At 37.1% G+C, this 12,824-nt stretch overlaps 1 protein-coding gene and 1 non-coding gene across 2 annotated transcripts; both read left to right on the top strand.

The window, feature by feature from the left end:
* Window positions 1–1,508: 1,508 nt before the first annotated feature.
* Window positions 1,509–1,594, top strand: TRNAM-CAU (transfer RNA methionine (anticodon CAU)). The gene is given in 2 exon segments: window positions 1,509–1,546; window positions 1,559–1,594. It is a non-coding gene; the product is annotated as a tRNA-Met (tRNA).
* Window positions 1,595–6,703: 5,109 nt separating this feature from the next.
* Window positions 6,704–10,085, top strand: LOC118027564 (protein DWARF AND LOW-TILLERING). The gene is made up of 2 exons (XM_073411445.1): window positions 6,704–6,830; window positions 8,887–10,085. The coding sequence occupies exons 1-2, from the start codon at window positions 6,704–6,706 to the stop codon at window positions 10,083–10,085; spliced, it is 1,326 nt and encodes a 441-aa protein (XP_073267546.1).
* Window positions 10,086–12,824: the final 2,739 nt, after the last annotated feature.

Below are 12,824 nucleotides of genomic sequence, written 5' to 3'. Positions count from 1 at the left end.
GGGCCTATTGCCGATAATTTTATTTAGCTTTAGTTAAATTGAGTTAAAACGACCCATCCAATCTCGGCTAGCTATTATTATTGGAGATTAGTGCATAAGCATGAACTGACAAACAAAACACTGTAGAGGCCTAGCCCACTTACGCTCAAACTCTGCAAAGAGAGTTGCAATTTCACCAGAGCATTAAAAAACTGGATTGAGATTCTCTCGTGTTTGAATGAAGATTTTAATCATGTTGCCTAGATTTAAAACCTTTTTAAATTAACAATAAAATGAATGCTCATTGTTTGGGACTAAAATTTATATTTTAAAATTACAAACAGTGCTATAATTTTTTAACTTGTATTGGAACTTTATATATATATATATATATATAGATGCATTCCAGTGAAGCTTGGGAAAACTTTGCTTGTACTTGGGCTCTCTTTGCACATGATATTGGGGTACAGATACGAGTGTCACCTGCGAAATAATCCTCTAGTAGCCAAGATAGTGGAGTGTTTGAAGGGTGTTTTTTTTTTTTTTTTCTTGTATCATAAACATTTAAAGAGAATAATTGCATATATGTAGTTCTGAATGATAAAATTCATCCGCTTTCTTGTTTGTTTTCTCTTGTTTATATAGCTTACCTTATAAAAAAGTATCATGGGTATCTCATCATACGTGTGCTTTATGTTGTAATAGCCGAGTGACGCAAGTGAAACATAGATGAAGGTCTGGTATGTACAACATCATGTTCTTCTCGACATACGGGCAGTCAACATAAATAATAATAAACTAGGAGAGGAAAAAATAAGGAAAAAAATAGAAGGAATAGACTTAGTTATTTGATTAAACTAAGTCCAGAAGAAATCCAATCGATCCAAACATGGGTTCAGTTGGGTAATTTTGTTTGATCGGATCAAACCAAATTTTATGTCGAGTTAGATCTGACCATGATCCAATTGAATCCAAGATGGGCTCACTTGAGCCAGGTTTTACCTGGTCAGATTAATAGACTAAGTTTTGATTGTGATGAAACTGAACTAAAAAAGAGTCAAACTAAGCCCACAAGCTTAGTTGAAACTTCTGCTACATCTTTTCTTCCTTATCTTTTTTGAACCCGTGCAGTCACATACAAAGTAATGCTAGAGATAATTTTCAAGGATTTAAATTCACGCGGGTGAGAATTAGGTGAGAATTAATAGGCAAAATCAACAAATTTTATGATGTTTGGTAAATAATTTATAACATAATTATTTTATGGACCCGCTTTGAATGAAAAAAATAAATACAAGGAAATTATAGAAATCTTAAATGGAAATATTTTTTTTGAGAAAACCACCTGGCATTGCTCCAGCCGAAATTCCTATTCATGCATGTGTGCATTGAGTGGAGGGAAGACAAGAAGCATCCAAATGTAATAAAGTAGCAGTACTCATTTTTATTTTTCCGTTGGAATATAATGGATTTGATAGGCTGACAGAAAACAATTTATTTTAACTTGTAAAAGACAAACGTCACAGGATGGGGTGGTGGCGCAGTTGGCTAGCGCGTAGGTCTCATAGCTAAAAGAGTTATCCTGAGGTCGAGAGTTCGAGCCTCTCTCACCCCATGAAATGTTTTTTTGTTTTTTTGAAAAAGAAGCAAATGCTTATATCTCGAATACTTTTCCGGAGAGTGGCCCTGCCGACGTAACAGAATATCCGGCAGACAACTACTCTTATATCCGGTATTAAAACTCCATAATTCGGCTTTTCATCTATGAGCCCATGGATTTGAGATGCATTTGTCCATATTCATGTAAACAGGACAAAATATTATATCCAGTGAGCTTGAATATAGAAAGATTATTTTATTACGCAGGCCTTCTGTTATTACCAGCTCTCTTCCTAATTATTGACCCCCTGTTTTGTAAGAAAGAATGTTCGTTCCTGTATTGAATTGACATGGATGTGGATGGTAACGACATGGCCATTTTCGTTGTGTTATTTTTAAGCATTCTACACATGGAAATATTCTCTTCTCTGATAGACATCATAGACTCCAATTGGACCTCTAATTTGTATCCTTGCGAGCAGAGTTTTCTTCACAGAAAAAGGCTTCGGATCCTTAGGGGTGTTTAAGCTCACTTGGATTTTTTTTTTTTTTAAAGTTTAAAAATATATTAAAATATTTTTTTAAGATTTTTTTATTAATATTTTTTCAAATCAAAAACATTTTTAAAAGACACCTAAAAAAAAAAGTATAAAGTTGTGACAAACACCTTCTTATTATAACAATATACTTTGAGTTACTGTTTATTTTCCGTAGAATAGAACAAAAACCTACGTTAGCAGAGGCAATTAAAAGGGAAGAAAAAAAGTTAGAAACTCAAGTATGAAGTAATTGTGAAGATAGGTGGAGGTGCCCACCTTGCCCACTTGACCAACTTGGCCACTTGCTCCTTCAAGGATGCTTGCCTATAAATAGGCAAGCATCCAAGCATTATACATGCCAAGTGAAGAGAGAAATAAGAGATAGTGAAGAGAGAAAGAAGAGAGAGTGAAGAGGGAAACCCACTAAATTGTGAGGTATTTGTGAGAGAGTAAGTGAGGTGTTTTCTCCTAGTAATAGAGAGATTCTTAGTTGTTCTCCTATTATCTGAGAGAGGTTGTAATTCCCACATTACTAGTAAAATCCTTCTATACTTGCCCGTGGACGTAGCCTAATTGGGTGAACCACGTTAATTCTTGTGTGTCTCATTTCTCATTTATCTTATCCTTTGGCTTTTGTCTTGTTGGGTTTGCATGCCAGTATCCTAACAGTGGTATCAGAGCCTTCCTGGTTGGTGTTGTTAACACACAAAAGTTATTCGTGTATATGGTTATTATTCACGTCTACGGTACTATTCATCCATACGGTACTGTTCACTTATGCTACTGTTGGCGTATATAGAAAGTCAGTGCGGTGATTAAATACAGTCTAGGAAGTTCTGTCTAAGGAGATTGGGTTTTAAGCGGGACCGTTTGTGACCCCTCCAATCTTTCCTGGGAACTTACTTAGTGAAGTATTTTTCACACGATACTATTTCTATATACGTTACAGATCTGTGAAACGGTGATAGCTGAATAGATCACGGTGAATAAAATGGCAGCAAAGTACGAGATTGAGAGGTTCAAGGGGAGCAATTTCTCACTGTGGAAAATGAGAATCAAGGCAATCTTGAGGAAAGACAATTGCTTGGCAGCAATTGGGATCGGCCCGCGGAGATCACTGATAATGCAAAATGGAATGAGATGGATGACAATGCTATTGCTAACATACATTTAGCACTAGCTGATGAAGTATTATCAAGTGTGGCGGGAGAAGAAACAGCTAAGGAGATATGGGAGACTCTAACAAGTTATACGAGTCCAAGTCTTTGCACACTAAGATTTTCTTAAAGCGGAGACTTTATTACCCTTCGAATGGCAGAAACCACGTCAGTGACTGACCACATCAACACAAAAGAACCTATATTTTTCACAACTCACTACGTTGGGTCAACAAATAGAGGAAAATGAACGTGCAGAGCTTCTACTTCAAAGTCTTCCTGATTCGATGATCAGCTCATTATCAACTTGACCAATAATATCCTCTCAGACTATTTAGTCTTCGATGATGTTGCAGCCCGCTATCTTGGAAGAAGAAAATAGGCGCAAAAAAAAAGCAAAGGAGACAGAAACAGTTCAAACCAAGCTGAGGCATTGTTGGATCAAGAGGAAGAAATCAACGGAACGTGGCTCCAGTGGGAGAGTCAAAGGCAGGGGAGTCCAAATCATAATTAGAAGTAAGTAAGATGGTGAAATGCTACAACTGTGGCAGAAAAGGGCACTTCAAAAAGGACTGTTGGTTTAAAAAGGGGTATAGAGAATACTGCAGAAGTCATCAAAACCTCAAGGATGTGTTGCAAGCACCTCAGAACGATGGAGAGGTTCTATATAGTGAGCAGCACAATCTCTACAGATAGAGAAAGAGCTCCGCTGAGGTCTGGCTAATGGATTTCAGGAGCAACATGGCATATGACCCCTAGACGAGATTGGTTCCATACATATGAACCTATCTCTTGGAGGCACAGTGTTCATGGGCAATAATCATGCTGTAGAGATTTCTGGCATTTGGCACCATCAAATTGAAGACCTATGATGGCTTAATTCGTACTATTTCAGGAAAGTGCGACAGTGAAGACTTAATAGAAGAATCTTTTGTCCGTAGGACAATTTGATAGTCTTGGCTGTAAGATTCGAACACACAATGGGAATCATTGAAAATTGTCAAAGGAGCGGTGGTGGTTTTTAAAGGCCAAGAAAGGACAGTTGCAAACATGTTTGTATTAATGGGAGAAACACATCATGAGGCAGAAGCATCAATCGCATCAGCCAGTCCTGTAGAAGAGAAGACGATGTGGCATCAATAAACTAGGCCACATATCAGAGAAAGGTTTTAAAGGTTCTCTTTGATCAGAAGTTTACTCCCTGGGCTTACAAAGGTTACTTTACCCTTTTGTGAGCACTGTGTTACAAGCAAACAACATAGGTTGAGTTTGGCAGTCAACAACTAAGAGCAAATGCATCTTAGACCTGATTCCACTCTGGATGTTTGGCAAGCACGGTTGTATCCCTTGGGAGGAGCAAGATACTTTGTATCTCATTCATTAGATGACTTCTCCAGGAGATGTTGGGTGTATCCGAATTAGAAGGAAGACAGATGTGTTCGCAGTTTTTAAAAAACATTCAAGCGCGGGGTTAGAACTTGGAATCTGAAATATAAGATCAAGTGTGTTTGAGGATTGAAAATGGAGGAGCAATATCACTCAGTGATGAATTTTTGATAAGTTCCTGTCAACAATGAAGGTATCAAAAGGCCAGTTCACAACGGCATACTCACAACAGAAAATGGGCGACGAGTGGCAGAGCGGTATGAACTAGAACTCATATTGGAAAGAGACAAGAGGCAATGTTGAAGGCTTGCCAGTCTAGAAAGTCAATTCTGGGCAGGAATGCAGGGCTCAAAGTACCGGAGGCTTTATTAATTAAATGATACTCCGATCCTACTGCAATTGAATTGATAGACACGATGGAGATGTGGGATTGGAACCAGTCTGATTATGTCGTATTTGCACTATATCTTGGAAGTCCTGTGTACTCGTGATTTGCTAATTACTAGCAAGGAGGTCAGCAAGCTGGATCCTAAAATCTAGAAGAAAAATATGTTATTTTGGATATGCTATGGAGTGAAGCTGTATCGCTTGTTGGGGCACTGCCCCCACATAGTCTATCAGCAGAGATGTCATATTGCAGAAGATAAAATGGCAAATGGACAGAAAATAATAGCAATTTTAAAGAGAGACTAGAGAAGTCCAAGATGGAAAATACTCAGAATCATTCTTCTGAAACCTGTAGGCCAGCAGCATGAAGAACAAAGATAAATAGAGGTCTTGAAACTCCTGAAGTTCGACGGTCAATCCTCGTGAAAGAGACCCGACTTCCAGCACTCGGGAGATCATGCTACTGAGGAGCTTTTACATTTGCATACTGTGTTTCTAACAGAAGGAATGGAGAGCAACTTTCCATGAGGGGGACATCAAAAAGCCACAGATATGTTGTATCTAGTGCTGCGCAATTAGAGTATTCGACAGGCAATGCAAATGAGGAGATTCGAAGCTCCTGCACAATGAAATAACACTTGTGGATCGTTGTATCCGCTACCTTTACAAGTAGAAAAAGGCCGAGAGGCAACAATGGTTACAAGATAAAGCGTGATGGCACCATGATCAAAGTGGCATGGGAGCGGCCTTGTGCAGATTGGTTTGGGCTGAAAGGAATCATGCTCAGAAAAGGAACTAGACTTCACATGAATATTTTCTCCGGTGTGGTAGAATGGTACTTATTAATCATGAAGTAGTCTTGGCAATGTGTGCTATATTTGATCTTCACTTAGAGCAGTTAGATGTTGAAAACTGCATTTCTTCATGGAGAACTTGAAGAAGAAATTTATATGCTCCCAACCAGAGGGTTTTTGCTGAAACAGGCAAGGAGAACTTGGTTTGGCAGGTTGAACAAATCTCTATTACGGTCTCAAACAGGCGCCGAGGTGTTGGTACAAGAGATTTGATTCCTTCATAATTAGCCTTGGGTACAACAGACTCAGTTCAGACCATTGTACGTATTACAAGAGGTTATGAAGAAAATGATGTTTTTCATCATTCTTTGTTTGTTACTGTGGATGACATGTTGGTAATAGGCCCAACAAGATCGAGTCCAGAATTGAAGGCACAGTTGGCTAGGGAGCTTTGATATGAAGGACTTGGGCAACCAGCAAACAAGATTCTAGGGATGCAAATTTCACCGAGACAGAAGAAATAAAATCAAAGAGGAAGATTTGGCTTTCTCAGAAGAATTATTTAAAGAAGATCTTGCGACGCTTCAACATGCAAGATTTGTCAAGCCAATTTCCACCCCCACTTCCTGTTAACTTCAAATTATCCTCAAGTATGCTCTCCTAGCAATGAGAGCAGCAGAGAGGATGGGAGATGTCTCGGAGTACCGTATGCATCAGCAGTGGGAAGTTAATGTTTTGTCATGATATGTACAAGACAGACATTGCACAAGCAGTGGAAGCAACTAGTCGATATATGGCAAATCCTGGTAGAGAGCATTGGAACTACTATAAGAGGATTTGAGATACATCAAGGGTACCTCAGATGCCGCATTTATGTTATGAAGGATCAGAATTCACTGTCAGAGGTTATGTTGACTCAGATTTTGCTGGTGATCTTGAGAAAAGAAAATCCACTACAGGCTATGTGTTCATAATTGCAGGACGGAGCTGTGAGCTGGGTCTCTAAACTTCAGACTGCTTGTTGCATTTATCCACAAAGAAGCTGAGTATATGGCAGCTACACAAAGCTTGTAAAGAAGCCCAATATGGATGAAGAAACTTATGGAGGAGCTCGGGCACAAACAAGAGAAGATTCTTTTGTATTGTGATAGTCAGAGTGCCTTGCATATTGCAAGGGAATCCGGCGTTTCATTCAAGAACAAAACATATAGATGTTCAGTATCACTTTGTTCGCGAAGTGGTGGAAGATGGAAGTGTGGATTTTCAGAAGGTTCACACAAAGGAAAACCCAGCAGATGCTTTGACCAAACCAGTCAACACTGATAAGTATATATGGTGCAGATCCTCTTATGGACTAACAGAAACGTAAGCAGCATGAAGATGGCAAGTATTGAAAGGATAGAAGAATCACAAATGATGAAGTGTGAAGACTTGATTCAATCATCAAAGTCTTCAAGTGGGAGAATGTGAAGATAGGTGGAGGTGCCCACCTTGACCAACTTGGCCACTTGGCCACTTGGCCACTTGCTCCTTCAAGGATGCTTGCCTATAAATAGGCAAGCATCCAAGCATTATACATGCCAAGTGAAGAGAGAAATAAGAGATAGTGAAGAGAGAAAGAAGAGAGAGTGAAGAGGGAAACCCACTAAATTGTGAGGTATTTGTGAGAGAGTAAGTGAGGTGTTTTCTCCTAGTAATAGAGAGATTCTTAGTTGTTCTCCTATTATCTGAGAGAGGTTGTAATTCCCACATTAAGCTAGTAAAATCCTTCTATACTTGCCCCAGTGGACGTAGCCTAATTGGGTGAACCACGTTAATTCTTGTGGGTGTCTCATTTCTCATTTATTCTTATCTTTGACTTTTTGTCTTGTTGGGTTTGCATGCCAGTATCCTAACAGTAATGTAGGAATTTATTTGCAGTGTAAGATATTTTGGAGCTTAACTCGACACCTTCCTCGTAAAAATCTTTTAGATAGAGACCTGATTCTGATTTTATAGCAAATTGCATAATATCATTACTGCTATTTTAACCTTTCTAATAAAATTTTGCTTTAAACCTTTCCATGACTTTAGGTGCGTTGACAAAGAACCATGTGCCTCAGGCCACAGTTTTTTTAATGAATTTTTTCTATGTAAAAGGGCCAAAATTGTTATTCTATGTATGTCTCTAAAGTGACTTGCTGGATTAAAGTATACAAGATGGAATTTTGCAGTTGAATTCAAGGTTGATAATTTTGTTTAGCTAGATATTTTATTTTTTCAATTGGAATAAAATATTTTAATTTTAAAAGTGTTTCAGTGTGTTGTTTTGGGATTATATATATATAAAGTCATTTGCATCGAGGTGAATATTTTGATACAAACTTGACTGATTATCATGATTGAAACAGGAACTATTATGAATTAGAAGTGTCGCGGAAGAGGCCACTTGTGATAATAATGATGCCTGAAATCTCAAAGAAAAATTTTATCACCTTTTTTTAATCTCGAGTAAATCATAAATTAGCTATTATAATATTGAGAAATGAATTAATTAGCCCCCTTGTTTCAAAAACTAATATTTAGTCATTTCTGTCTATTTTATGTTTTTTTTCAATTTATTTTAATTGCGTTTTAAATTGTAAAAAAGGAAAAAAAAAAGATATCATGGAATGATTGATTGAGAAAAAAGAAAAAAGCATTTTTGAGATGAATTAATATTAAATTAAGCAAGGTTAATAAATGACCAAGGGACTATTAATTAATTTTTGAAATAACGAGGGCTAATTAAATTATTTCTTGAGACTAGAGAGACTAATTGATAATGTACTCCCCATGATGTGCCATCTCGACATTTTCTAGGTTGAGCATTATCAAGTCTATAAATACTCCAAGGCCTTTGCTTTGAGTTAATAAGATAAAAAAATATGGTAGTTGAATATCTTCCTTGTTATTCATGGCAAAGTACGTACAATCCCTTAGAAGAAGTAGGCCTATTTTTTCAAAACACAGATGCTCAATTAGGCAGCTATCCCGAGGACTCTTCTTTATGTATATCTTTTGAAGATTTCTCTGATGTCTCCTCTCCTATCCCAATTTCTCCAGTTTCTCTAGGATTCCCCACTCATGTTGATGATTTGCCTGTCACCATGTCCCGTCCAGAGGAACAGAAATATTCCCTCATTCCGGAGTCTAATATTACTTTTGATGATCCATTGATGGTAAGAGAAATTGAGGATATAAATGATTGGTTGGCGAGTGAGAACAGGGGTGCTCTGCAAGACTTTCCTGGAGATGATGCGGGGAGCCTGCTTGTATCTCCACCATCGAGGGAGGAATCTATAGACACACTGACGAATCAAACATCCTTGGTTCTGCCCGGTATTGGCATGGAATTTGATAACCGATTGATGATTCTCCATCTGCTCAAGGCTTATGGAGAGGCTGCGGAGATGGAGATGAAAGAGTTAGCTGAAAAAATTATGAGTCGGTTAAAAGAGATGGCATGCCCTCCTGGTTCAACCCTGGAGCGACCTGCTTATTATTTGATTCAAGCACGGGAAGGGGAAGTGGACTTTCTATGGCAAGAAGCAAGCAAGAATTATGAGGCTGCCTTTAAAGCTTTCTATCACATATTTCCCTACGGGAGGTTTGCTCATTTTACTGCCAATTCTGTAATACTAGAAGCCATCCCTGAAGAAGCTGACATAGTGCACGTAGTTGACTTTGACATTGGTCAAGGTGTGCAATGGCCTCCAGTGATCGAAACACTTGCGAGGCGAGGCAAAAGAATGGTGAGATTGACTGCAATAAAATGGGAGGAGGAAGAGGATTGCAGTGGTGTTGGTTCCTCGAGGAGGTTTGAGGAGACGAAAATGCGCTTATATGAACACACACAAGTATTTGGTTTGAGGTTGAAAATGGAGGAGATGGACATGGAGGTTTTGGTTAGTGAGATGAAGAAGACAAAGAAACGAGGTGGAAGAGGTGAATGGTTAGCCTTCAATTGCATGGTGGGTCTCCCTCACATGGGGAAAGGGAGGAGTGCTAGGAGTCATGGTGAGTTTCTAAGGTTAGCTAAAGACTCAATCACCCTCAATACTGATGGTGGTAGTGATACTAGAGGAACTATAACTATTGGAGATTGGATTGGTTGGGGCATGGAAATGAAGGAGCAGAAAGGATACGGCTCTGTTTTTGCAGGGCTGCTGGTTCAGTTCATGGCCTTGATAGAATCAATGGCTGTCATTTCCCTGACCATCTAAGAGAAGCAAGAATAGCCATGGAATGAGTGTTTTTAATACCTTATGTTTCTTCTTCTTTTGGCTTGCAAATGTGGGATGATATTGCTAAAGAAAGCAGGGCACTCTCAGAGGTAGGGTTGGTGGCCTGGGAAATGAGAAAAGATAATCTTCTAGAGGCCAGGGAATTGATCAGAGAAACAGAAAGCTTCTACTGTGTGAACATCGAAGGAGTGAAGGAGAACCAAATGGTACTGTGCTACATGGAAGTTCCTCTGGTGAAGGTTTCAAGCTGGACATAAATGGAGGACACAAAACGAAACGAAGTACATACTTACCCAGAGGACACAGTAAAGGAATCAAACATTCATCATCTGCTTACATAATTTTATAATTCTATTCACCATGTATAAAACAAAATTGACATGAATCGAATTCTTAATCGTTTATTTCAAGTGATTGATCAGTGATGATGGCGTCGGTTTTCTTTTTCTTAGCCAAACTAAAAAACAAAGTTCGTGGTATGAGGTTGTTTCAGCAAAATTTGTGGTGGAATTTCCCGGTGTTATTAATCGGTTGCAGCATTGCAATGACATCATACATGAGCTATTGTACACGACTTTATATGGGCCAGTTTGTCCAGCATAAAAACACCACAGCATTTCCCCAAGTTTTTTAATTTTTTTTGTTAAATTCTTCTGTTTTTACAGAGCTTTTGGACACTTTTCTTCATTCTAGTGTTATTATATATATATAAACATGAGCAATTATATTTTATACGCGTACTTCTCAGGTACTGTTTACTTGTAATCGGCAAATACTGTTTCTCAAGTTTGTTCCTTTACCTCAGATAATGTTATCCAAAAATCTTTGAATTATTAAAAGAGAAAGGATCAACTGTGGAAAATAATCATGCAACTGCGCTTCTGTTTTTGGCCTGATTATGAAGCTCATATTCTAACGGTTCTTGCGGGGAATTTCTTCGAAGATGAGCTCGACTGTACCGGATCACGACTGATTACAATGAGCGGAAGCATTCAGTTTAGAGAAGCTGCCAAGCGTGAGAAGAGGACCCCAACAGCAACTTGTAATAATGAATACAAAAGTCAACATCTGTACTGTAAGCATGTCCCTTCCCCTGCCGCCATGGACTCTTGTGAATGTGATTATTCGTGATAAGACAATGAGGTGAATTTGATGCTTTAGGAGCCTTGTTACAGGCCACGGCTGCATCTGGGAGGAACGACAGCGATAGCCAGAACTTAGGCCAGGAGCCTTACAGGCTGTTTGAAAATCAATATTCATTTCAATTTTATTCAAATCCCATGCATGTTTGGAAAGATATCTTATCACAATAATTGAATTCGATTTTTGTAAAAATCTTCAACGGAAGTCACACGTTGAAATTGCAGCTGAAGAGCTGTGATTGACTCGGACTTGGCTTTTATTTTAACTTTACAACGTATATCACCTCATCTATCCTTGAAAGAAATTCAATGTTACTGTTGTTGTTACTGATTAGAGAGGATACGATAGTCTTTTTTTTTTTTTAAGGGTAATTAAGATTGTAGTAACAATTACTTTTTAAAATATTTTTTATTTAAAATATTTTAAAAATAATATTTAAAAAAAATTATTTTTGACATTATTGTTAGAAAAATAATATAAATCATATCTTGAAATTATTTTAAAAGTTTAAGCTATTGAGTTGAATTAATTCTTTAACATAGTATTAAAGCTTTGATGACAAAGTAATCACAAATTTTAAATCTCATCATCCTATTTATTTGATAAAATAAATGACAATTCCTTTTTTTTTTTTTTGTATTACAGAGGTGTTTGAGAATGCCGTAAGTTATTGCTTTTCAAAGTGTTTTTTGCTTGGAAATTCATTAAAATAATATTTTTTTATTTTTAAAAATTATTTTTTGATATCTGCATATCAAAATAATCCACGAATACAAAATAATTAATTAAAAAAAAATAAAATTTTTTTTAAAACACTTTAAAAATACAAAAAATAAATAGGCTACAAACAAAATACTTATGCTACTTATTGATTTGGTCGGAACCACTAACTAGTTTCGAAAACTTGCTTGCATTTGCTTTCATCACATGATTCAAGACGGTAGGTAGACACTGAAGCAAGGCAAGTTCAGAGATGGATCTCTAAGCAAGAAAAAAAAAATGACCCGTTTCAGGGAAATCTCATAAAAGTCCTACCTTTCTAGCTATATTATTGATTCTTATGTTGGAAGAAATGATGGCTTTTATATGTGTATGAATGATAATATGGTAAAATGATTAAAAAATATATCTATTAGTAATTTTCAAATTTCAGAATTTAATAAATTCCATCAATTAAAATTTTTATTCAAAACAAAAGAATTCTTTCACTAAATCAAATCAATTCAAGAATCTGTTACTTAAAAATCAATTCGTTCAATTCTTAAAACAATTGGTTCCAAGAAAAAGCTGTTAGGCTTCAGTCCAAAGTGAATACCCATTTTCTTGGGCTAGAATATAAGCCCATATTTCCTAGCAAAAGATGCCCAGTTTTTCGGGCCCGTTTCTTTTTGCCCTGTCAAAAGCACGGATAGATTAGTCCTAATTTTGTTGATTGTTGAGAAATAATTATAAATATACCCAAGGTTTCAGTAGGGGTGTTTTGGATGATGGTTTTTTTTAAAAGTAATTTTTTTTAAATTTATTTTTAACATCATAAATCAAAATAATATAAAAATATATAGAAAATAAATTTTA

This window comes from Populus alba, chromosome 9 (genome assembly GCF_005239225.2).
Source record: "Populus alba chromosome 9, ASM523922v2, whole genome shotgun sequence".
Taxonomy (NCBI): domain Eukaryota; kingdom Viridiplantae; phylum Streptophyta; class Magnoliopsida; order Malpighiales; family Salicaceae; genus Populus; species Populus alba.
This window is presented reverse-complemented; position numbering and strand designations above follow the sequence as displayed.

Bases quoted from the DNA above. Each gene is read 5' to 3' on its own strand.
- LOC118027564 (XM_073411445.1), top strand. From the start codon at position 6,704: ATGCCGCATTTATGTTATGAAGGATCAGAATTCACTGTCAGAGGTTAT. The intron at 6,831-8,886 runs GTGAGCTGGGTC...TATCTTTTGAAG, and splicing joins CATAATTGCAGGACGGAGCT to ATTTCTCTGATGTCTCCTCT.